The following is a 27,482-nucleotide window of genomic DNA, read 5'->3' as shown; positions in this document are numbered from 1 at the left end:
TAACATCTCTGTTGACGAGTCTACGATATCTAAAACACTAAACAAGAATGGTGTTCATGGGAGGACATCACAGAAGAAGCCACTGCTGCCCCCCCACCCCCAAAAAATATTGCTGCATGTCTGAAGTTTGCACCTGGATGTTCCACAGCGCTACGAGCAAAATATTATGTGGACAGATTCAACTACAGTTGAGTTGTTTGGAAGGAGCACACAACACTATGTGTGGAAAAAAAGGCACAGCACTCCTACAGTGGGGCAAAAAAGTATTTAGTCAGCCACCAATTGTGCAAGATCTCCCACTTAAAAAGATGAGAGAGGCCTGTAATTTTCATCATAGGTACACTTCAACTATGACAGACAAAATGAGGAAAAAAAATCCAGAAAATCACATTGTAGGATTTTTAATGAATTTATTTGCAAATTATGTTGGAAAATAAGTATTTGGTCACCTACAAACAAGCAAGATTTCTGGCTCTCACAGACCTGTAACTTCTTCTTTAAGAGGCTCCTCTGTCCTCCACTCATTACCTGTATTAATGGCACCTGTTTGAACTTGTTATCAGTATAAAAGACACCTGTCCACAACCTCAAACAGTCACACTCCAAACTCTACGATGGCCAAGACCAAAGAGCTTGGTCTTTACAAAATTGTAGACCTGCACGAGGCTGGGAAGACTGAATCTGCAATAGGTAAGCAGCTTGGTTTGAAGAAATCAACTGTGGGACCAATTATAGGAAATGGAAGACATACAAGACCACTGATAATCTCCCTCGATCTGGGGCTCCACGCAAGATCTCACCCCATGGGGTCAAAATGATCACAAGAACGGTGAGCAAAAATCCCAGAACCTAGTGAATGACCTGCAGAGAGCTGGGACCAAAGTAACAAAGCTTACCATCAGTAACACACTACGCCGCCAGAGACTCAAATCCTGCAGTGCTAGACGTGTCCCCCTGCTTAAGCCAGTACATGTTCAGGCCCGTCTGAAGTTTGCTAGAGAGCATTTGGATGATCCAGAAGAAGATTGGGAGAATGTCATATGGTCAGATGAAACCAAAATATAACTTTTTTGGTAAAAACTCAACTCGTCGTGTTTGGAGGACAAAGAATGCTGAGTTGCATCCAAAGAACACCATACCTACTGTGAAGCATGGGGGTGGAAACATCATGCTTTGGGGCTGTTTTTCTGCAAAGGGACCAGGACGACTGATCCGTGTAAAGCAAAGAATGAATGGGGCCATGTATCGTGAGATTTTGAGTGAAAACCTCCTTCCATCAGCAAGGGCATTGAAGATGAAACGTGGCTGGGTCTTTCAGCATGACAATGATCCCAAACACACTGCCCGGGCAACGAAGGAGTGGCTTCGTAAGAAGCATTTCAAGGTCCTGGAGTGGCCTAGCCAGTCTCCAGATCTCAACCCCATAGAAAATCTTTGGAGGGAGTTGAAAGTCCATGTCCAATGTGATTTTCTGGATTTTTTTTTCTCATTTTGTCTGTCATAGTTGAAGTGTACCTGTACAGGCCTCTCTCATCTTTTTAAGTGGGAGATCTTGCACAATTGGTGGCTGACTAAATACTTTTTTGCCCCCATCAAAACCTCATCCCAACTGTAAAGTATGGTGGAGGGAGCATCATGGTTTGGGGTTGCTTTGCTATCATCGATGGAAAAATTAATTCCCAAGTTTATCAAGACATTTTGCAGGAGAATGTCAAGCTATGTGTCTGCCAATTGAAGTTCAACAGAAGTTGGGTGATGCAGCAGGACAATGACCCAAAACACAGAGGTAAATCAACAACAAAATACGTCTTCTGGAGGGGCCCAGTCAGAATCCTGACCACAACCCGATTGAGATGCTGTGGCATGACCTCAGGAGAGCAGTTCAAACCAGACATCCCAAGAATATTGCTGAACTGAAACAGTTTTGAAAAGCGGAATGGTCCAAAATTCCTCCTGACCGTTGTGCAGCTCTGATCCGCGACTACAGAAAAGGTTTGGTTGAGGTTATTGCTGCCAAAGGAGGGTCAACCAGTTAATAAATCCAAGGGTTCATATACTTTTTCTACCCTGCACTGTGAATGTTTACACGGTGTGTTCAATAAAGACATGAAAATGTATAACTGTGTGTGTTATTAGTTTAAGCAGAAGGTGTTTGTCTATTGTTGTGACCTAGATGAAGATCAGATCAAATTTATGATTAATTTATGCAGAAATCCAGGTATTTCCAAAGGGTTCACACACTTTCTCTTGCCACTGTACATCCAATATAGGCCCCCCTCTCTTCCTTCACATTTCATGATAGCGCAGACACTAACTGTTCTATGATGGACCTCACATCTCCCAGCTCCTGAAGGCTAATTAGGCGTGGGTCTTGCGTGGGCGGGCGTTATCAAAGCCCAGCATCTCCTTGCTCCAGTTCTTTATGGCTGGATATGGCCATCAGTCGTATGCTGATTAATGAGCTCCTTTTATTTATTTATTAGAAGAAATACATGTCTGTGATCTCCCCTCTCTGTCAACACAGTCCTTAAGACATGGCGAGGGTGCCAACAGTACGGCCTTTAAAGTGTCAACCCGGTTGGAACTTGTGTGTGTGTGTGTGTGGATGTGGTGAGATTTGATGAGCTGTGTAGGCTGCCACAGTCACCTCATCTGAGTTGTTTTTATTTTTGTTATTATTATTTTATTTAACCTTTATTTAACTAGGCAAATTCTTATTTACATTGTCGGCCTACCAAAAGGCAAAAGACCTCCTGCAGGCACAGGGGCTGGGATTTACAAAAAAAAAAAAAAGATATATATATATATATATATATATAAATATAGGACAAAACGCACATCACGAAATGAGAGACACCACAACACTACATAAAGAGAGCCTTATTACAACAAAATAGCAAGGCAGCAACACATGACAACACAGCATGGTAGCAACACAACATGACAACAACATAGTAGCAACACAACATGGTAGCAGCACAAAACATGGAAAACATTAGAGAGACAACAATACATCACACGAAACAGCCACAACTGCCAGTAAGAGTGTCCATGAGTCTTTGAAAGAAGCAATTGAGATAACACTGTCCAGTTTGAGTGTTTGTTGCAGCTTGTTCCAGTCGCTCGATGCAGCGAACTGAAAAGACGAGCGACCCAGGGATGTGTGTGCTTTGGGGACTTTTAACAGAATGTAACTGGCAGAACGGGTGTTGTATGTGGAGGATGAGGGCTGCAGTAGATATCTCAGATAGGGGAAATGAGGCCTAAAAGGGTTTATAAATAAACATCAACCAGTGGATCTTGTGACAGGTTTACAGAGATGACCAGTTTACAGAGGAGCATAGAGTGCAGTGTTGTGTCCTATAAGGAGCGTTGGTGGCAAATCTGATGGCCGAATGGTAAAGAACATCTAGCTGCTCGAGAGCACTCTTACCTGCCGATCTATAAATTATGTCTCCGTAATCTAGCATTGGTAGGATGGTCATCAGAATCAGGGTTAGTTTGGCAGCTTGGGTGAAAGAGGAAACCAAGTGTAGATATAACTTTAATCTGCAGCTTTGATATGTGCTGAGAGAAGGACAGTGTACCATCTAGCCATACTCCCAAGTACTTGTAGGTAATAATCACAGTGGGCATTCTTCTTACCAAACTACATGACCTTTGTTTTGGAAGTGTTCAGAATAAGGTTAAGGGTAGAGAAAGCTTGTCGGACACTAAGAAAGCTTTGTTGTAGAGCGTTTAACACAAAATCAGCTGAGTATAAGACTGTATCATCTGCATATAAATGGATAAGAGAGCGGCATACTGCCTGAGCTATGTTGTTGATGTAAATTGAGAAAAGCGTGGGGCCTAGGATCGAGCCTTGGGGTACACCCTTGGTGATAGGCAGTGGCTAAGACAACAGATGTTCTGACTTTATACACTGCACTCGTTGAGAGAGGTAGTTAGCAGGCCAAAGACCCCTCAGAGACACCAATTCTCCTTAGCCAGTCAACACGAATGGAATGGTCTACCGTATCAAAAGCCTTGGCCAAGTCAATAAAAATAGCAGCACAACATTGCTGAGAATCAAGGGCAATCGTGACATAATTGAAGACATTTAAGGTTGTAGTGACACATCCATAACCTGAGCGGAAACCAGATTGCATACCAGAGAGAATACTATAGACCTCAAGAAAGCCAGTTAGTTGATTATTGACAAGTTTTTCCAACACGTTTGATAAACAGGGCACATAGTATAGGCCTATAAGTAGGGTTGCGAAAGGTTGGAAACTTTCTGGTAAATTCCCAGAATTTTTGCGGAATTTTTCTATGGGAAGTTAATCCCTGGAATTTGGGGAATTTTGCTTAAATTCATTTTTAAAAAGTTAGCTTATAACAGTGAACCTTTTTTGTGGGATACACATACTGTAAGGCAATTATAGGTCTTGTGGCATATTTTGGTTGAACTATCCCCAATTCAATGGAATTGCAACCCTCTGTATGCACAGTGCATTCTTCCATCACATGTACAGTGCACTCTTCCATCACATGTACAGCTGATTCTCAAGATCTTGCACACTAATGAGATGCTATTAAGCCCACGCTACTACACTGTCTGAGCCAAGGACTACATGCTTTCTGGTTAGTTTTGATTACAATACTGGGTGGGATGAATATATTTTATACGACATACATGATTTTTTATTAACTAGTAAATAGTAGCCTACAGCAAAGTGTGTTTAAATAATTTCTAACTTGTTAACAATTCCTAGTAGTTAGTTTTTGCTACCATGTTTCATTTTAAAACATGTATCTTACAAAGGAGTTGTTTAATATAACTGCTCAACTATTTATCTGTACATGGAATTGTATTTGTTTTTTTCAAGACATTGAAAAGACACAAAAGACACAATTTCAAGACACAATCTTTACAGGAAAATGCCACGGGCACTATCTGATGTGCGGAGACATTTCACTGCAGCTAATGTAGAAGGAAAAGCTGTGTGCATTTGCAAATACTGTGCCAAATCATATGTGAAGAATGCAACAAAGATGCAGAATAATCTGGTCAAGTGCATAAAGTTCCCTCAGTGCTCACAACAAGCAACCTCTGATAAAAGTCCCTCTGCTTCTATTTGAGGTGAAAGTTATGAATCAGACACCTTATCGATAGCAACAGCTCATATTCCTCCTGGAATCAGACATTTTTTTGACTCAATGGAGGAACATAGTCAGAGAAATGCTGCTGAATGACTTGCTCGAGCTGTGTATGCAACTGGTTCACCTCTGATGCTCACAGGCAATGTGTATTGGAAGAGATTTCTCAATGTTCTTCGCCCAGCATACACCCCTCCAACCAGACATGCTTTATCAACTAATTTGCTGGATGCAGAGTTCAAGTGAAGGTCAAGCAAATCATAGAGAAATCAGACTGTATTGCAATCACCTCTGATGTGTGGTCGAATGTTTGCGGGCAAGGAATAATTAACATCATTAGCATCATCTTCACCCCTCAACCAGTATTCTACAAGAGCACAGACACAAGGGACAACATACACACCGGTCTCTACGTTGCAGATTAATTGAAGGCAGTCATCAACGACCCTGGACCACAGAAGGTATTTGCACTGGTGATAGACAATGCTGCAAACATGAAGACTGCTTGGTTTAAAGTGGAGGAGTCCTACCATCCCATCACACCCATTGGCTGTGCTGCTCATGCATTGAATCTGCGCCTCAAGGACATCATGGCACTGAAAACAATGGATACAGTCTACAAGAGAGCCAAGGAAATGGTTAGGTATGTGAAGGTCATCAAGTTATAGCAGCAATCTACCTCACCAAGCAAAGGGAGAAGAATAAGAGCACCACATTGAAGCTACCCAGCAACACCTATTGGGGTGGTGTTGTCATCATGTTTGACAGTGTTAGGGAAGATTCAGAATTTGTTGGTAACATATGTAAGATGTTTTATATTCATCAAATATGTGTAAGTTAATTCTCATCAGAATGGTATTTTTGTGTAATTCTGTGGTGAGGTTGCAGTTATCTGTTCTATGTCAAAACGAAGTTGCCTGGGCCGCTGAGAGGGGAGAGGTCAAAGTGTCATCATGTGTAAACATATCTTTTACTCCCTACCTTTTCTAGTGGGGAAAGACGGGTTGCAGTGTTGTTTCTATCTTAAACTATAGCCTCACCCTCCTCTCCGTGAGTTTGTCCAGGAGTTTGTATTTAGAGTGGGTTGTATATAAATGACAATTTGATATATGCCTGTTGATATGGATTTGGTTTATGGTTTCACGGGTTTGGGAAAGGAGACAAAGCTGAACGATGAGTTATGTCTATGCTGTCTGACTATGTGTGTCTTTGCTATTAAAGGAACTCAGTTGCATTGTAAGGGGGCGCTCAGAGGATTCACTGGGAGACACTGAATCAATCTGAGAGTCACAGGGTTGTGATAGAGCTCATATAATTAAAGATGGACTTTTATAACTAACTCTGACTTGTGTGTGTGGTTTGCTCCCATGATTTGGTAAATAGAGGAAATTTCCACGACAACAGTCTCCTGGAGGGGAAAGAGTCTCTCCAATAAATGGCCATATCACAATCTGCCGATATGGATAACCCCATCAAGAGGATCCTCCTGGATGATGTATTTTGGGAGAGAGTGGTAAGCAGCCTAAAACTCCTGAAACCTATAGCAGTAGCCATTGCATGGATTGAGGGAGACAATGCCATCCTGTCTGATGTTCAGACTCTGCTTGCAGATGTCAGAGAAGAAATCTGTACTGCCCTGCCCACTTCACTGTTGCTCCAAGCAGAGGAATCTGCAGTTCTGAAATACATGAAGACTTCTGCCTGAAGCCCATACATGCCGCAGCGTACACATTGTACCCCAAGTATGCTGGCAAGAGCATCCTATCTGGTGCAGAGATCAACAAGGCCTATGGTATCATCACTACTGTGTCTTGCCATCTTGGACTGGATGAGGGCAAGGTTCTTGGCAGTCTGGCGAAGGACACTTCCAAGCAAGGGGGAGCACCCCCTATCCACATTGAAGGGACAGCAGTGGAGAAGGTGGAAAGTTTTTTAAGTTCCTCGGCGTACACATCACACTTCACAAACTGAAATGGTCCACTCACACAGACAGTGTGGTGAAGAATGCGCAACAGCAACAGCGCCTCTTCAACCTCAGGAGGCTGAAGAAATTTGGCTTGTCACCCAAAACCCTGACAAACTTTTACAGATGCACAATCGAGGGCATCCTGTTGGGCTGTATCACAGCCTAGTACAGCAACTGCACCGCCCTCAACGGCAAGGTTCTCCAGAGGGTGGTGCAGTCTGCACAACGCAGCACCGGGGGCAAATTACCTGCCCTCCATGACACCTACAGCACCCGGTGTCACAGGAATTCCAAAAAGATCATCAAGGACAACAACCACCCGAGCCACTGCCTGTTCACACCGCTACCATCCAGAAGGCGAGGTCAGTACAGGTGCATCAAAGTAGGGACCGAGAGACTGAAACACAGCTTCTGCCATTTTTCCGTCCATTCTGGAACTTTGAGGATTTATGGGTCCTATGGAACGCCAATTGGGTATTTGCATGTCAAAAAATATACACAGCAAATAATTTGTTTGCGCAAGCCAAGCGCCACTACTAGGGTCAGTAGCACTGTCAAAGCTGTATATACATATTTTATATGTATATTTTATATATACATATTTTTTTTCTTTGCAAACAAGTACACACAGCAGCCAGGAAGTGTTTACAATACCACATTGGTAATAAGCAATTATTTATTAGACCGAATGGAAAATAAGTTGAATTAAGATCAGGATCAAACAAGTAGGATAAAAACTGTTAGCTAGATAGTCCAACATTCTCCCTGACATACAACCATCCCAGAGACAGGGAGAAAGGATGGTATTCCTGCAGCTGCTGCCTGCCAGCTAACCACATCCCAACTTCCCAAGCAGTTGCACCTGATTCATCCTAGCTTGTCAAAATACAGAAGTATAATCAAGCTTTTTTTCAACATTGATGATCGTTTGGAAACTGGAGGTAGGCCTCCATACTACTTTGACTTCGGTTTGGAGTATGACAAAGTCAATCACAAATGTTTTTACCCACTTCTGGGGTAGCTATCTACCTAGCTAGCACCAATGCAACCAGCCTGAAAACAATGATCGGAAACTGCAATAATTTGTTATATTTTTTTCAAGGATTTAGTAATCCATATCATGAACAATAAGCTTGGCAACCACTTGTTGTTCTACTATTGAAATCTAACTTCAGTTCATGAAAATAACTAGCTAGCTAAATAAAGAACTTAACAAGCTAACCAGCTACCAAGCTCCAGTGTGACTTGGCCAGACCGGGTCCGACCATCATCAACCAAATCCGAAAACGGTCTTATTTTTTAACTAGGGATATTTAAGATGATGACACCTAGCTAGATAGTTAACTAGCTATAGCTACTGAAACAGATTATGTCGTTTTGCTATGTTTTTGGAGAAGGGGATAACTGCATCCCAGAATGGCGACCGTGGTGTATATCTCTCTCTCTCATCAATTGCACACAATCTCTCCCACTCTATAAATCTAACACCATAATCTCCTATTCAACTGTTTCTCAGTCTATTAGACATCTTTTTGTATTTCTCTCAGCCTGTCCACCCCTCTCTTCCCTTTGTGACTGCACCTCCTGATGGGCTGCAGGGTCAGACAATAATTTTCCTGTTCCCATGGGGACTCCATCGTAACAGACACATGCAAGAACACACACACACACACACACACACACACACACACCCACCCACACACACACACACACACACACACACACACACACACACACACACACACACACACACACACAGACACGTTTGCAACTGATTGTAGATCAAGGTCCTTGCAATCAATGTTCCTTCAAAAAAAAAATCAGGCACTGAGCAAATTTCAGGTCTGTTGAGCGCAAACTTGAATGTTGTGAAAATTACTGTCAACACTAAGGCTGTATCGGCATTAAGTTAATAGTTTTAACAGTGGCCAAGTAGGCTACTGTGGCTATCTTATCCTACTGTAGACCAACCAGAGTGGCCTACCATCAAAAACAATGGAGAAAATACATCCTGTAACATTTTAACATGGAAATAGCTGTTCAATGTAGGCCTACATTCCATGAAATGTGCATATAAACTCAGCAACAAAAAAGTCCTCTCACTGTCAACTGCGTTTATTTTCAGCAAACTTAACATGTGTAAATATTTGTATGAACATTACAAGATTCAACAACTGAGACATAAACTGAACAAGTTCCACAGACATGTGACTAACAGAAATTGAATAATGTGTCCCTGAACAAAGGGGGGGTCAAAATCAAAAGTAACAGTCAGTATCTGGTGTGGCCACCAGCTGCATTAAGTACTGCAGTGCATTTCCTCCTCATGGACTGCACCAGATTTCCCAGTTATTGCTGTGAGATGTTACCAGACTCTTCCACCAAGGCACCTGCAAGTTCCCAGACATTTCTGGGGGGAATCGCCCTAGCTCTCACCCTCCGATCCAAAAGGTCCCAGACGTGCTCAATGGGATTGAGATCCGGGCTCTTCACTGGCCATGGCAGAAAACTGACATTCCTGTCTTGCAGGAAATCACCCACAGAACGAGCAGTATGGCTGGTGGAATTGTCATGCTGGAGGGTCATGAGCCTGCAGGAAGGGTACCACATGAGGGAGGAGGATGTCTTCCATGTAACGCACAGCGTTGAGATTGCCTGCAATGACAACAAGCTAAGTCCAATGATGCTGTGACACACTGCCCCAGACCATGACGGACCCTCAACCTCCAAATCGATCCCGCTCCAGAGTACAAGCCTCGGTGTAACGCTCATTCCTTCGACAAAAAACATGAATCTGACCGTCACCCCTGGTGAGACAAAACCGCAACTTGTCAGTGAAGACCACTTTTTGCCAGTTCTGTCTGGTCCAGCGATGTGGGTTTGTGCCCATAGGTAACGTTGCCTGTGCTTTCTGGTGAGGACCTGAACAAGGCAGTGTTCAGGGGCACTGTTCCTAGGCCGTCATTGAAAATAAGAATTCAGTTTTTTTTAATTGCAAAGTTGGTTAGAGCCTGTAAGTAAGCATTTCACTGTAAGGTTGTATTTGGGGCACGTGACAAATAAACTGATTTGATTTGAGTACACTTTCCTACTCATTCATTACTGCTGCAGTGCTTGTTGTAGCGCTGAATGGAAATAGGAAGAACGCGCATTTTATGACTTAGAAAAGTGTTCAATACAAAGTGTTGACAATGCTGGCTAAGGACAAACATGAACTCACTCATAAAAACAGCAGCTCTTTGGTGTATTCGCTGACAGTCTCTCTCTAGTCATGGTTTTAAACGTTGTGAAGTCTTCCAGTATCAACTTTGCTGTAGCTTTCTTTTATACCTGCTAGTTCCTGCATAAATGGTAATCTGAGCCATCCGATTGGCCAGCGGTAGGCCTATAGTGCACTTGATTTGCTCTCCGGGCCTGCAGGGAAGGCAGAGTTTGTACTTTCAGACACATGGTTAAAAATGGCAACAGTTGCCTACCCGGCACGCAGAATGAAGGCAGGCTGAATCGGGTGAACCTACCGCCAACAGCCCGAGACTGATAAAAAAATAGGAACACATGGCTTTATAGTTGGGTTTTTTACAGAAATGTTTGGCGATCGACTAAGAATGCCTTGGAGATCGACCAGTCCATCGCGATCGTCCGGTTGGTGACCACTGCTCTAGAAAGTTGAGTGAAGTTCAATAATATTTATTCTGCATGGCAGTCCCAGGGGTGCTGCGCCCACACACACACACAGCTTAGAGGGAACATTGCTTACAATCCTTTAATCAACATTAGTACACAGAGGGCCAGAGCTGGTCACCTCATTCTGAGGTCAGGGCACCATTCTCTCTCTGCCTCTTTATTGGTCTGTCACTCCCACTCTGACTTTCTCTCTGTCCATTGTGTAGCCTCATTTTCTCCCTCTGTCCTCCTCTACCATCATACTGTCTTTTTAGAAAATGCTGTCTTTCACGCTAGTTAGCATTGGCTCGCGAAACTACCTCTAACGTCCTCCATACTGGACACAGAGACATAAAAATGGTATCAATTAGTTAATCGGACTCTGGGGAAGTAGATAAAGGGCCTCATTGCCAAAATCCTGAAGTATCCCTTTAACACTGTATAGGATAGTCTTCTCACAGTAAAGTGCATGTCTATCTATCTCTGAAGATCTAGCATGAGCTTCAAGGAAATAACTATAAAGGCATGTATCCTAGCTGTGATCTTAGTATAAATCATCGGAAGTCAGACCTTCCAAGAAATTGTGTCAATCAATCAATCAACCAATCAATCAATCCATCCATCCATCCATCCATCCAATTCCCTAAATGACATGGGTGTAATGGTTCACCAAACCCACAGTTCAGTACATATTGTGGTTTTGAGATCACGTTTCGGTACGGTTTCGTGTACATCAGGAATATTAAATGGCATTCACAATGTTCAGCATTCACAATGTTCCTTGCATTGTCTGTTGTGACAGGATTGTTACATTGGGCATCTCAAGTTTCCACTCAGATGTTGCGTTTGTAACCATGTGGGAGGTGGGAATTTACCAGTTGTGAAGTCATAAATACCAATTGGATGGATTCATGTGATTTGAACTTGTTGAGAAACGCCGATTGGCTGATGGCCAACAAACTGTGCCAATCATAAACTAAAAGTACAGCTGTCATGCTTGTAATTTATAGAGTTCAAAAACCACATTTAAAGATTGCTTTTTGTAAATAATGTTTGTTGTTGCACTTAACTGCCGAAAATGCTTTTATATAGGTCATTTCCTTAGTAGGTGACGTCAGAGGTCACCTTATGGGAGAAGTGGGTGGTTAGGATGATAGACAAGTTTCCCACTAGTAATTACCAGTTGGAGGCCATTGAAGTGGCTTTTCTCAGTCGTATGTGGTAAATTCCCACTTGGTTAGAACTGCTTCCTTCAGTGCCAGATGCGTGTCTGTAGCACGGTTCATCTCCCACTCCGGGGTAACGTGATGGGCTGCTGCTGTTAATTAAGCGCAAACATTTTGGCTATGGTTTACTTATATAGAGTGTGTACTACATGTTTCCTGATATGGGTGCAAGAGGGAAGTTCGTAAAGTGTCTTGAGTACTTTCACGAGGTGCTGAAAACCCCTATCCTCAACCACAGAGACTGGGCGCATATCCGCGGCTATAAAACATAGACTGTAAAACATATTAACATAACCTAGCTATTGCTCTTGTAATTTCTTTGGCCCGGTCAGAATCAGCTGCCAAGGTCTGTTTGAATGCAGAGGGGAGACGGTGTTGTGTTGTTGTTTATTTGCATTTCCGTCTTGTTCCGGTATACTGGGGTGATTTCGGCATTCAAGTTTGCGCTCAATTTTGAGGTGCTGGCAGCTGCATAGGGTATTCATGTTGAACGTGGCAACATACTGTTAACGTTTTATCCACAACTCTCTGTCCATTGCCATTGTAATCTAATGGGAAGCCCAAAATCTTCCCAAACTGGACACTTAAACGATGATGTAAGATCCTCCAATTCTGGAGGATCATCCACACCAATCGCCATCGTACAGAACTAGTTCCCGGCTGCGCCTCACAAAAGGACAGTTTGAAATGTGCCAATTCAGATTTGAATTTTGATTACAATGTGCACATAGGCTCTTTTAACGGAAAAGCCTGACATTTCTTTTGTGTTGCTCATAAATACTCAAGAGGCAGCTCCCCATACAGAAGGTTTGGTACGTGTACCGTTGCACCCTTACTAACTGAATAAAAGATTCTCACCCCGCCTGGGTTGCCATCAGAGGCAGTGACGATGAGACGGTACTGGTCAGTTGTCTCCCTGTCCAGAGGCTTCCCCAAAAGCAGCAGGCCTATCCTGTAGAGGGAGAGACAGCAACACACAACACACAGCAGCATTAGTCAACAGCAAAACCCATGCTCTACTAAATCCATCCAGGATTTGTTGGTTTCCTCGCTAGTGGATCTGCAATGGCTGGATAAACTACAGTACAGTATAATGAGCAGGTGTACTTGAGACATGAACACACTTTCTCTTCACACCTCTCTCTTTCTTTCTGTCTCCCTTTCTCACTCACACACACACACAGACACACACAAACACACTCACACGATTGGAAACACAGACGGAAACATGCAGCTACACATTTTTCTCCTTTCCGCCTGCACTCTCATGGCTATAATTTAAAGCTTCATTGACCAGGCAGGTCAGCCATGGCGTTACAGAGCCTACACTTCCTCGCCTGTCTGTCTGCCCCCCAATGCATCACAGCCTGAGAGGACCAGCTCCAAGCTTGATTAAAGTTGTCCATTTTCCAAGTGAGTTCTCTTAGTTATGGCCCGTACATTTCTCCGCCACCAATTGAGCTGGCGTTCACAAGGCCAAGTACATTTTTCTCCAAACAGCATAAAAATGCAAAGCAGTGTCTTCCACAGCCAAGCTGTTGTGCTCATGGCCACAAAGGCCTAAAATCCATCTTCTGCACAGAATGAAGCCCTGGGGACAAAGAGCAGTGAAGCTGAACCTGAATATGATGATTATAATAATGATGATGATGATGATGATCTTTGCTTCTCAGACAAAAGGGAATTCATCCCAAGCTGCTCGAAGTTGTGAACTCTACTCCGACCCTGTTTGAGAGGACACTGATCACGTATGATAGCGACCAGCAGCTACAGGGGAGATCCTAGAGAGAGGAAGCTGTTGTCAGATTGATAGGATCTTGTTAACACACAGTGGAGGGCAAGTGTAGGAAGGTCGTGCTGCATGTGAGTGATTCTGCACAGCATTTTTGATTATTTCCGTGTGCATGAACCTGTAAGTATTTTCCCCAGTACTGAACATATGATCTCTGGTATCTGCTCTTCTACTTGTATGTCCTCTCTTTGACTCTGTAGCATATTTTCTGTGTATCATACGGGTGATGTGTCCAGGCCTTGTTGTAGTGATCTTTGCTCTCTATTCTTGGCTAAAAGTGGGAAAGATCTGAGGCTGAGTTTCTCTGTCTCTACTCATCATGCCTCTGGGGAACCTGCTCCATTTAGAGGGAGTTATAGACCAAGGAGCCCATTATTCATATAGCCGTATCAAACCAGCACCATATGTGGCCTGAATCTGAACATCCTACGCTGCACAAAACCTATGCCGCCCCATCATCCCCCTCAAGAATTCTGGATGGGCTTGAAAAATGAGAGAGCAGCTCTGACTAGGATGCCATAATTATCTTGCATGCTCATCAAGCATACATTACAGGTTAATTATCCTTCGATTCATCAGAAGCCCCCAGCACCTGGTTAGGGGAATTTACAGTGGGGTACTTATACAGTAAATCTGCTGAGGGCTGTTATAGTAATGTGTAACCATTCGACCTCTCCAAAAGACACAGTAGGACATGCGCTTGTTTTAGGAAGACGTCAATTGTATCTGCTCGGAGAGAGATTCCTGTACCAACCACAGATGTCTCAGAGTCCTGGAGATATTGTCACATCTTTTCTTACTGCTGCCACCACTGGGCCTGCGTAAAGTAATCATCCCTCCATACAAACAATCGCTCCAACATGGAGACAGATTAAGAGTAAACAAACTAAAAAAAAAGAGGGGGAAACAATGCCTAAACAAGCCTTCCTGGCATGGCTGGGAGAGGCTTTAATCAATTAGAGAAAAAAATGGCTGAAAAGGTGCCTTGTTTTCAGTCTCCCCATGTCTCCTCACCGCGGCGCCATTGCACGGGACGCTTCCCACTTTATTCCCTTGTTTATTTAAGGGGCAGTAAACAGCACTTGCCTCGTAAATATTTTATGGTGTTTCTCCTCTCGTCTCCATCCCTCTCTCACTCCACCCCCTCCGCCTCCTCTCCCATGCCTTGCTCTGACAGACTGTATTGGCACTGGGTGGCTGATGACAATTTTCATCTTCTTTCTGGTTGTATCCTCCTTCTCCACCTCCTTCTCCCCTCCTTCTCTTTTTCAAGCAGTGACCCGTGTAACAACTCAGTGAGGCTGAGGACTGTATGTGCTTTCTAGGCTATAGGGGAGGATGTTGTAGAGGACTTCCACTAGCTAGCTCATAAAGCTATGCTTTATAAACATGGATGATGATAGATGCAGTTGACCCAGGATGTTTTTGTTCTGTTCTCAATATACAGTGCATTCTGAATGTATTCAGACCTCTTCCCTTTTTGCACATTTTGTTACGTTACAGCCTTATTCTAAAATTGATTAAATATAACATGTTCCTCATCAATCTACACACAATAACCCACAATCACAAAGCAAAACAGTTTTTTATCTGTTTGCAAATGTATTAAAAACAAAAAAAAGAAATACCTTAATTACAAAAGTATTCAGACTGAAATTGAGCTCAGGTGTTTACATTGATCATCCTTGAGATGTCTCTACAACTTGATTGGAGTCCACCTGTGGTAAATTCAATTGATTGGACATGATTTGGAAAGGCAAACACCTGTCTATATAAGGTCCTAGAGTTGACAGTGCAAGTCAGAGCAAAAACCAAGCCATGAGGTCGAAGGAATTGTCCGTGGAGCTCCGAGACAGGATTGTGTCGAGGCACAAATCTGGGGAAGGGTACCCAAAAATATCTGCAGCATTGTAGGTCCCCAAGAACACAGTGGCCTCCATCATTCCTAAATGGAAGAAGGTTGGTAACACCAAGACTCTTCCTAGAGCTGGCCGCCTGGCCAAACAGAGAAATCCAGGAGAAGGGCCATGGTCAGGGAGGTGACCAAGAACCTGATGGTCACTCTGACCGAGCTCCAGAGTTCCTCTGTGGAGATAGGAGAACCTTCCAGAAGGACAACCATCTCCGCAGCATTCCATCAATCAGGCCTTCATGGTAGAGTGGCCAGACGGAAGACACTTCTCAGAAAAAGGCACATAACAGCCCGCTTGGAGTTTGCCAAAAGGCACCTAAAGTACTCTCAGACCATGAGAAACAAGATTCTCTGGTCTGATGAAACCAAGATTGAACTATTTGGCCTGAATGCCAAGCGTCATGTCTGGATGAAACCTAGCACCATCCCTACGAGGAAGCATGGTGGTGGCAGCATCATGCTGTGCGGATGTTTTTCAGCGGAAAGGACTGGGAGACAAGTCAGGATCAAGGGGAAGATGAACGAAGCAAAGTACAGAGAGATCCTTGATGAAAACCTGATCCAGAGTGCTCAGGACCTCAGATTGGGGCGAAGGTTCACCGTCCAATAGGACAACAAACCTAAGCACTCAGCCAAAACATAGCAGGAGTAGCCTTGGGACAAGTCTCTGAATGTCCTTGAGTGGCCCAGCCAGAGCCCGGACTTGAACCCGATCTCTGGAAAGACGTGAAAATAGCTGTGCAGCGAAGATCCCCATCCAAACTGACAGAGCTTGGGAGGATCTGCAGGGAAGAATTAGAGAAATTCTCAAAATGCAGGTGTGCCAAGCTTGTAGCGTTATACCCAAGACTTGAGGCTGTATTTGCTGCCAAAGGTGCTTCAACAAAGTACTTAGTAAAGGGTCTGAATACTTATGTAAATGTAAAATGTATTTGTAATTGTTTTGCTAAAAAATAAACATATCTGTTTGCTTTGTCATTATGGGGTATTTTGTGTAGATTGATGAGGAAAACATATTTTAGAATAAGGCTGTAACATAACAATATTTGGAAAAAGTCAAGGGGTCTGAATACTTCCCGAATGCACTGTATTTAATGCTGCCATCATTATTTACATATCACATATTTTTGTGGCCTAAACAAGCCATAGTTTCACTATAAAGTTTCAAAGCTGATCTGCATCGGTTTCAGTTAAATCACCTATTAAGTCATAATAGGCATTGGCTTATGTTAAGTTTTTGTACCACCAAGCCTTTAGTGAACCCAGTAATTTGTTGCTTCAAGTCCAATCAGAAAAAGTATCCACATAATCCTGTCCGCCTCGGGGACAGATGTGAATGTTCTGAATTTTGCCCTTGTCCAAATGTAACAAGTTAGGTTAATTGTATAGGCCATTGACTCAGGGCACATTCTAGACAAGAGGCTCGTTAGGATAATTGTGCCTCATTTTGTGAATAGTTCCTTAAAAAACGTTTCCAAACGATCATTACTCATACTAACAACTTTAATATTTCTCATTCTCAAGGACTGAAACAAGACAAGGCACAAATGCTATTCTGAATCATCCATCCATCCATATTACGTTTTAGAGAGGTTGAAGACTTGCTGGGTATCCCCACTCAAAATCTGGTATGTGATTGGGTCATTCTCTCTGTCTGTGGCCTATGAAAAACAACAAGAACAGAAGATAGAAATCAAGGATGCGTTTACTTCCACCGCCAACACAAATGCTTAAAATCTATTAAATAATATTACAGTACATCTGATAATCCATAATCCATCCTGGTTTAATAATTGTTGTTTGCTAAACTCAAATGCTTCCATGATCTCAACCTGAGTAATCACACTGCCCTCTCCTGACCTCCACCGATCTAGTTATGTGACCTTTGACCCCTGCTGTGTGTCTCTCACCTGTAGGTTGAGCAGGATGGCTCCTATCCTCATGGCCTCGCTGACCTCCAGGTTGTAGATGAAGAGGGGGAAGCGTGGGGGGCTCTGGTTGTTGGGGGGCAGCACCTCGATGTACACCGTGGTGATAGAGCTCCTGGAGGGGTGGAGGGCAACAAGAGGGCGGAAGTAAAGGTAATGGTCTGATTTTCAGGTTCAATGGCTATTGCTACCCTGTAGGCACCTCCAAATTACCACAGGTGAGAAACATTACACAGTAAACAAGAATCACCTGTCTCCAACCAAATTAATTTGAATTCTGAATCATTTAGTCCTGGCCATTTTTTGACTCAATATTTTCTTGGTCCAGTGCAGTTGTTAATCAAACATATACACGCGTGAACACCAACATTTTTTCAACTTAAACTTATTGAAAAATTGTGAATCGTGCAAGGGTACCAATATATTAGAGCGCAAGTGTAATAGTACATTGGTGGTTCATCAGGGAATTGAAGGTTGTCATGGATTTCCTGGTATCCAACAAGGACATCATGCTTAAATTGGCTGATAAAGGTAGGTGAACAAGCCAATGAGGAGGGAGTCGTGCACCTCAAACACAGTAAGCTAAATATGATATTGAATATAGCATATTGAAAGCCCTTACAGAAACAAGGAGCTATCATGAAGAAAGTGCTTCTGTTTCCAACCGGTAGCCTGCATGTGTTAACTTGAAAAAGCTGCTGAACAGTATGCACACAGAGGCACTGTTTGCCAAGGCCAATAGATTTGTGTTTGCACAGTCTGACCCAGTCATGGCAAACTATCTTCAGCAAAACCCATTCTACTGCAGGAGTCACCTCTTTCTGTTCAAAACTCCAATACTGACGTAAAGTTTGAGCTTTTAGCCTAGGCTAAGATAGTCCGTATAAACTTTCAGAAGAGTTTGCTAGTCACTTGCTACTTGCCAACAGGAATATGAGGCTATTAATTACATAAAAAGCAACACTCCATTATCATTGATAGTTGAAAATAAAGAGAAATACATGAAAAATATGTATTTCTAACGTCTGTAAGAATGAGGCCATCTGATACTTGATTCTAAACAGTTTGTCTCAACAGCCAGTCAAATATGTTTTCATACAGCCTCTTACCATTCACAACTTCAATCACAGCAGATACATTACTCAATATGCACATTCAATAAAGAATATATTGATTCTATATGCATGAATTGAATAGACCTACAATTGACTGTACAGTAGGAATAAACAATCTGATGGAACAACGACTAAATAAGATGGATGAATACTTATGAAATCCTGACTTAATGAATAATTGAATACTTGGCCAACTGAAGAAGTCTAAAAAATGAAAAACCGAGTAAGAAACAAGATTTTACATCAAACATCACCTAAATAATCCATAGATATTAATATACAGTCCTTTTTTAATAAACACATTCATAAATGAAAGGTGTAATTGAGCAAAATAAAGGCTGAAAGAACAAACAGATATAAAAATGAATGTATGAAATGAATGTACCTTCTCTGGATCTCTGGTGCATTGTCCGCAGCCTTCACTGTAAGGGCGTAAGAAAGGCCCACGCTAAGGGCTATCCCGGGTGCGATGGTGATTCGTCCAGTGCGGTTATTGATGATGAAAACACCCTGCGCTCCGGCAAGTATCTCATAGGTCACCAGACCGTTTAACCCCTCATCAGCATCCAATGCCATCAGCTGAGAGAGAGAGAGAGAGAGAGAGAGAGAGAGAGAGAGAGAGAGAGAGAGAGAGAGAGAGAGAGAGAGAGAGAGAGAGAGAGAGAGTCAGTGTGAGAGAGGAATAATTCAGTGTATCTCAGCAGGGTGTGGGGGGCCCTAAAATCAACATTCAAAGCCGCCAACTATTCAATTTACTAAACTGTGTTGAAAGTGTTTCAAGGCAGGCAATAGTGATTCGTGAGAGGGCCCCAACTGTTTTTGTAATGTTATGTGTACAGGACCGGCATACAATGAGTGACATTTACCAGACGGGTGCTCTTGTAAGCTATATGTATTAGTGATGAGTGGGTTGACTCATAACCCGCCGTCCTAGCGGATATATCCGTGGGACAGACAGGTTTAGGGTCATTAAATATTATGTGGCAGAAGGGAGGGTGTGTCACGACTTCCCCCGAAGTCGGCCCCTCTCCTTGTTCGGGCGGCGTTCGGCAATCGGCGTCACCAGCTTTCTAGCCATCGCCGCTCCATTTTTCATATTTCCATTTGTTTTGTCTTGTTCCAGTTTTCATTCCCTAATCACACTGAATGTATTTAGTCCTCTGTTGCCCCCCATGTCTTTGTGTGAAATTGTTTTATGTTATGTGGGTATTGTCACGCGCCAGACTTTTGTTCATGTTCCGTGTTTTGGGCACGTTTCTGTACTTATGTGCTTTCGTTTGCTGGAATAAAAACGTGCTCCTGTTTACTATACTCTGCTCTCCTGCACCTGACTTTGCCTCCAGTACACACCTGTAACAGGGTGGGTGACGGAAGGGTTGAATAAAGAGAAACAATACCTTAAAAATGTCATAAATGTATAATTATTGTGTTATTTATATAGGCTACATTGAGGTTTTTCTTGAATTACTTTAGGCTGTCTTGTATTACTGCATACGCCTAAACCTCAGGATTTAATTGTACATGTGAGCCAAATAGCCCACACAGCCAATCGCCAAATAATGCTTTTAGGAAGGGCCGAAAAAGTTCAAGTCCATCCACAGAGGCAAAAAGGACATTGTTGAAGTTTAATTCAATTAAGACCAAGCTGAGAAAGTTGAAAGGGCCAGAAAAGTAAACAAATATATATTTCTGCAGTCTTTGACTGTAGTCTATATTGCATTTTCTAATTTGCTGGTTTGGGTTGGGTGCAGGCCTCAGATTTTCACTTCATCAGATATAGTCAGGCAGTTGCAGATGGGCTATAGCCGCGCACCTCTAGTGTGTAAACAGAACTACTGAACTTTTCTAACTGCTACAGTAAACACCTTATCCTCCCTTCTAAAATATTGATCCTAATTGAGTGAGAATCTATGGGCTATATTTTAACAAACCTAACGGAAGGGTAAATCTAAGATCAGGTGGAAGTGCTATAGGTTCAGTGGTGTCAGAAATCATTTTTATATTTTCACAATCACAATTATTGGCACACTTGCTGGCGTTGGCGCGAATGGTCTTGGTTTGATGAATAAACAAGTTGTGGGTGTGTCGAGGCTTGGCCCCTTACTAGCCAATCAAAACGTGCTACAAGCCGAAATATGTGTTTCCTTTAAGTTGTGTATTTACGGAATGTTATGTATTGCCTTGGAATCAAGTCCAATTCCAATATTAGTCCACTAACGCTTGTTAAATGGCTTACAGAAATGAAATAACAAAATGTAGACCAACAGAATCTTTGCCAAATGTGTTAAGTTGAACCCATTTGCAGTCCACATGGATCTAGTAATTGCATGGCTTCAATAGCATTCACACTGATTTAAGGGCTAGGCCTACTGTAAATTGCAATATGGCTGAGCATGGACATGCCAAACATTGTCAATAAGCAAGTTTAAATACATTATTGATAAGGCCTAAAAAGAGAATGAGTAATTCTAATCAAATTCTAAACTAAACGAAACAACAAATAGGCTATGTCACACTTACAGGCACCATAATTTATCCCTGTTGGCATATAATATTAAAACAATGCAGACTATGGGGGCGATTTTATGCACATACAAACTTTTCACAGTAGCTGGACAAAGATTCAATATAAAGAGAAAGGGAGAATGTCCACTCACTGTTGTACTCCTCCCAAATAGGCCTATGTTTTATGAATATAATCGGAACCATTTTACAGATCAGATCTCACTCACACATTTCCAGAAGTTGCATTGCAAACGCGACAGGGACGTTGTCACAATAAAACCAGGAAGGTGAATCTTTCTAATACATTTTTGTTGTAATAAAAATAAACAGAAAACAAGCAATTTTTACAGGTTACAGATAACTTCTAAATACGAGGTTCACCAGAATTCACAGAGGTTCTCATCTCTCGTTTCATGATAGGAATGGACAGGTAGCCTTTATCATGGAGTGGTTTTTACTGACGTCCAAAACAGGACCTGCATTGCTCCAATAATGTGGGCCTGCCAACAATGCATAGACAAAAAGGGAATGTCAGCTCACTGTTTTATTCCTCTCAAACTTTATATTTTAATAAAGCTTAGGTGATTATGGTTAATTTCCAAGCGGTCTCAGAAGCCAAACCCTTTAAGTAGTCTAGACTACTTCACAATTGTATTGGGCAAATGCTTGGTTTTTAATCAGCCTACCCGCTTAACCCTTCAAAGTAGGAGGATATATATGCAAATAAAAGATGACTGGTCACTGGTCAGAATAAACAGATTGTGCTGTCATGATCTGGGCCAAAAACTCAATCCCACCGAACAGGTTGAAATTCCAGCATTTTTTTTCAAGCAGATCTTACACAAAAAGGGCATTATCATAATTTTCACAATTTTAGTTTTGATATTGCACTGCCCCTTTAACATCTGATGTCATCATCGGACCTGAGTTCAAATAGTATTGTTTCCTTTGAGTTTGTCTGGTGCTACAGAAGATTGGAATAGTCCCAAAAGTGAAAACCCTGCCCAGCTGCCAGTGCAGGCAGTGTCACGCCCTGGCCATAGAGAGGTTTTTATTCTCTATTTTGGTTAGGCCATGGTGTGACTAGGGTGGGTATTCTATGTTCATATTTCTATGTTTTCTATTTCTTTGTGTTTGGCCAGGTATGGTTCTCAATCAGGGACAGCTGTCTATCGTTGTCTCTGATTGGGAATCATACTTAGGTAGCTTTTTCCCCTCCTTCAGTGTGGGATCTTGTTCTTTCGGTTGTGCACAGGTAGTTGGCACAACAAAGCTGTTCGGCCATTGTATTCGTTATTGGTTTGTTTAGCCTAAAAGTTTCACTTCATTATTAAATTATGTGGAACTCAAAGAACGCTGCGCCTTGGTCTCATCCTTCCAACGACACCCGTTACAGGCAGGCTCAATCAAATGCTCAAAGTATTTGAAAAACCCCGATTTGAACCCATCTCGTCATTAGAAGCAGATAAATATTTTACATAGAAGTATGTCTTTAGATGTATCAGATGTCAGATATGGTAAATCTGTACACACCAAAATGATTATTGTGGGAATGATAGCCCCTACAATAGTATATGCATTGGTAACTTGAAGCTCAATGTTAAATAAAATATCCCTACCTTCACATCTAAGCCAATTTGACACCAATGTAGATGAAAATTCTCAAATCAACTTGGAGGTACACAACACACTTCCCGCCTCTTGTCATGATGTGTCCAGCCGTTACCGAGAACCACTATAATGGATATTTGACAGGGTCGTCATTAGGATTGTCAGACCACTTTTTGCCCATACCTTTCTCAAATTCTAGACACTGGGTTATTACGAGGCGACAGGGTCCATAAAGTAACCATTAGACTTGCCACCTTTCAGACTGATTCAGTTTGTAGGTGCAACACTTTTTATTAAATGTATCATTTAAATCGCTCTCACATGCTCATTGCTGTCCATTAAGAACCAATGATGTGCTAACTTTTTGTAGCATTTCTGACAATCCTAGATTTTTTTCAGATGAATCTCAAGAGTCCTAAAACCTAACCAAATCACTTGGGTTGTGTAGCAACAGCTATAGCAGCTAGCCAACTCCAGTCGGATGAGAGGCAAGCTACAAGAACAGGAAGTTAGCTATATTTTGCTATGGAAGGGTTTTCACATGGCTGAAGTCATCTGTGTAACTGTTGGCATTGAGACTTGACACTTGCCAGAAATAAGCACAAATAAGATAGCGAATGTCCTTGGCTGCTATTGCCAGTTAGCTAGCCAAATAAAGTTAGCCAGTAACGTTGGCTAGCTACAAGCCAACAAAGCTGTAACGTTAGCTGTATGGATGGATCATGCACCGGCACAACTCAATGTTGACAATATACACTATATATACAAAAGTATGTGGATACCCCTTAAAATTTGTGGATTCAGTTATTTCAGCCACACCCTTTGCTGACACGTGTATAAAATCGAGCACACATCCATGCAATCTCCATTGACAAACATTAGCAGTAGAATGGTGTCATGACTTTGAATGTTGACTTCCTCCTGCAGAGGGGGAGAGAGATGAAGTTGGCCATTTTATGATGGTCATAAATACCTGCAGGAACTCTCTCTCTCCCACACAATGAAAGGGAAGTTAAAAATTAATTTGTTACAACAGAGAGATTTTGTAGTACTGTGACATCCAAGGTTGGATAATGAAACAATATTTCTGTAATCCAAACAGTTGGAAGGGTCTGTGGGTACTTAAAGATCAATCTTGTCGAATTCATTACTAATTTGTGATGTAACTAAGGCCAGTAGAACATAACTGTATCTCTGAATGTGTATATCTCCCAGTGATCAGATTCACATCCAGATGTGGTGGAACTTATATGATTAAATATGAAACTATTTGTGAGAAGATGGGATGTCAGCCTTCTAAATGAGATAATTGTTTTCATATGAAGTCTTAACCAGTTAGTGACCATACCCATGTGAGCACAGACAGTATGTCGGCGTCATGGAATGCCCCTTTTTCTAGAGTGCGTGACAAAATGTACATCAGACCAAGCAGGCGAACGGTGTCAACCGGACGTCACGAATGGTTAGACTCAACAAGACCAGTACACGGACAGCGTGAGCTGAAAAGTACGAAATGGTTAGAAACTCTGAAACCTTCTCAAAGAAAGAAGATGTACACAGGAACATTCAGTCGGCAGCTGTTTAAATACTTAAGTATGGTACGCTGAAAGATCCATTCTAAAGAACATTTCCCTATCAAAAGAACATTGGGACATCTGACGTATCCATTATAACACAGCCCGCTGAACAAGCTACATCTACGAAAGACTTTGATCTCTGGTGGACAAACCAGAGACTTTCTGTCGAATTACTCCTCAGTCGGACCGGCGATTTCAACAGAGAGACAACAAAGACATACACACGTAAATATGTACATTGCAATACTTTGAATGAGTGGCCGTTCATGTGCAAAGTATTCACATTTCCATGAGCAAAGTTCCCAGCTGTATGTACATTGGTGAAGTCCTTTGCCTTTTTCTCCTGCTCTTTCTTACATGCCCCATGTCCAGCTAGCAGCAGGTAACTTGGTCACGGAAATCAGAAAAGCAATCAAATTAAATCGTTTACCTTTGATGAGCTTCGGATGTTTTCACTCACGAGACTCCCAGTTAGATTGCCAATGTTGCTTTTTTCCAAAAATATTATTTTTGTAGGCGAAATAGGTCCGTTTGTTCTTCACGTTTGGCTGAGAAATCGCCCGGAAATTGCAGTCACGAAAACGCCCAAAAATATTCCAAATTAGCTCCATAAAATCGACAGAAACATGGCAAACGTTGTTTATAATTAATCCTCAAGGTGTTTTTCAAATATCTATTTGATAATATATCCACCGGGACAATTGGTTTTTCAGTAGGACCGATTGGAATAATGGATACCTCTGTATTTTACGCGAGAATCACTCTGGGAGCCATCAGGTAACCAGTTGCGCAATGTAGCCGATTACGGGTATTCTTCAACATAAATGCGTAAAACTACGTCACAATGCTGTAGACACCTTGGGGAATACAGAGAAAAAGTAATCTGGTTGATAGCCCATTCACTGCTCAATAGGGACGCATTGGAACGCAGAGCTTTCAAAAGATGAGTCACTTCCGGATTGGATTTTTCTCAGGCTTTCGCCTGCAATATCAGTTCTGTTATACTCACAGACAATATTTGTACAGTTTTGGAAACTTTAGAGTGTTTTCTATCCTAAGCTGTCAATTATATGCATATTATAGCATCTTGTCCTGACAAAATATCCCGTTTACTAGGGGAACGTTATTTTTCCAAAAATGAAAATACTGCCCCCTAGTCACAAAAGGTTTTAAATAGTGTCAAGATAATGCGTATATGACAGGGTTCATAGCTAAGCATAAACACCGATGTATTGTCAATCGGGTGTCTATATTGGCCGTACAGCATTTACTGTGATGCAGCATTCATACTTCTTGCGCTTCGCAGAGCAGAGCTGTTGTGAAGGAAGTTGTCAAGGAAGAACGTTTAGGTTTATACAGGACGTACCTCTCCCCCCACCTACCATCAACCAATCATGTCAATGCAGAGTTATACGGAGCTATACAGAGCTCTCTGCAAAATGTGGGAGACGCATGGCGATGCGGTACAGAGCTTGATTTGGCCTACGCAAGCCTCCGGAGTCTCCGCAATTTCATCACACCCTCCGTATGGAGCCTCTGGACCGCATTGCCGGATCAAGCAATATATTGTACCGGCAGACACCACATTACTACATGACAAAACAGCTCGCTCAATCAAGCATGATGGTCTTGTATGAAGTATGAAAGCAAAGCTTGTTTTCATATAATAAAAAAAGCTTGAAAAGGTGGGATTAGCGTGCGGTGTGAAAAATCCAATACTTAATATTTGTATGCGGTACAAATCACATTATTGTGGGAGCACCTCCTTTAAGAGTATGAATTAGGCTGTTTGAGAAGGTTTAAATACAATAAGAAACCTGCCTACACATTGTTTGAAATACAATAGACCAACATAGCTACTGTAGTAGGTCAAAGCTGTGTGCTGGAAAACCTTAGTAGAGCATGGGTAGAGTACAGTAGGCATTGTGGTGCTCATGTGAAATTTGTTTATTTTTCGGCTTCAGACTCATGCCTACTTCTCACTTAAAATGTAGTTTTTTGTTTTAAATAGATCTTAGAACCATGCTGTGCTTCCTCCGAAATGAAACAGCCACCCCTCCATTCAGGCCAATTCATTTGGACACACCACTGTTTAGAACTCGTGCCACCCATAGCCAGGCTTTAATTTAACATCAGCTCCATATCTGCAAGGCCTTGCTATGTTAATCCGTGCTAGGGTAGCTTACTGAACACTTTTTCCATATAGAGCTATGATGTCTAAGAGATGAAAAAGCAAGAGCAGCATCATCAAATAAACCTGCCTCCTTAGAGGCCAGGAGATTCTCATATAAACTGCTTATAAAAACAGGTTAAATGGTCAACCGCCATGTGACCCCTGGCCTCATTTCAGCTGGGCTGGGCAGCTGATTTTAAACACAGATTAAACTTGACCTTTTCTATGTCTGACATTTTTTTTGTGACTGTGTGCTGAGCGACTGAGATGGGAGATCATGCTCCGCTTACCAAATGAGAGACAAACGCACACTGCTGCTGAACGAACCCCACAAAACCAGATATGTCATTGTGGGGACTTCCTGCTGGAAACAATTTGACCCTAAACACAAACGCGCACGCATGCACTCATACACACTCACACACACACACCCAACACAACCCCAAACCTTTAAACCAATCAAACTAGAATCCTAGTCAAACTAAATAAACTCTGCAATCAATTCAGACATATTGTAGAGATGACGACAAACCATAAACCAGATCTCCCTGGAGCAAATATTTGTATTAAAACCCTTTTTCGTGTTATCCAATTGGTAGTTACAGTCTTGTCCCATCGCTGCAAAACCTGTACGGACTCAAGAGAGGCAAAGGTTGAGAGCCATCCGTCCTCCGAAACACAACCCTGCCAAGCCACACTGCTCGCTTAACCCAGAAGCCAGCCGCACCAATGAGTCAGAAGAAACAACGTACAGCTGGCGACCGAAGTCAGCGTGCATGCGCCCAGTCCGCCACAAGTAGTCGCTAGAGCGTGATGGGCCAAACCCTCCCCTTACCTAACCCAGACGACACTTGGCCAATTGTGGGTCTCCTCAT

The 27,482-nt window shown here is 42.3% G+C and overlaps 1 protein-coding gene across 4 annotated transcripts in view; it reads right to left on the bottom strand.

Annotated features, from left to right (window-relative positions):
* The window catches only part of LOC110528891 (protocadherin-15), a 267,645-nt gene that overhangs the window by 115,469 nt on the left and 124,694 nt on the right, over positions 1-27,482 (bottom strand). For all 4 annotated transcript variants that reach the window (XM_036984917.1, XM_036984912.1, XM_021611090.2 and 1 more), the window contains 4 exons: positions 19,127-19,320; positions 17,609-17,741; positions 17,280-17,359; positions 12,853-12,946 (listed from right to left, as the gene is read on the bottom strand). In XM_036984917.1, coding sequence (XP_036840812.1) covers positions 12,853-12,946; positions 17,280-17,359; positions 17,609-17,741; positions 19,127-19,320 — 501 coding nt within the window. The remainder of the gene's footprint in view (positions 1-12,852; positions 12,947-17,279; positions 17,360-17,608; positions 17,742-19,126; positions 19,321-27,482) is intronic.

Source organism: Oncorhynchus mykiss, chromosome 1 (assembly GCF_013265735.2).
Source record: "Oncorhynchus mykiss isolate Arlee chromosome 1, USDA_OmykA_1.1, whole genome shotgun sequence".
Taxonomy (NCBI): Eukaryota; Metazoa; Chordata; class Actinopteri; order Salmoniformes; family Salmonidae; genus Oncorhynchus; species Oncorhynchus mykiss.
Note: the sequence above shows the minus strand (reverse complement) of the source record. Positions and strands in the feature narration are given on the sequence as shown.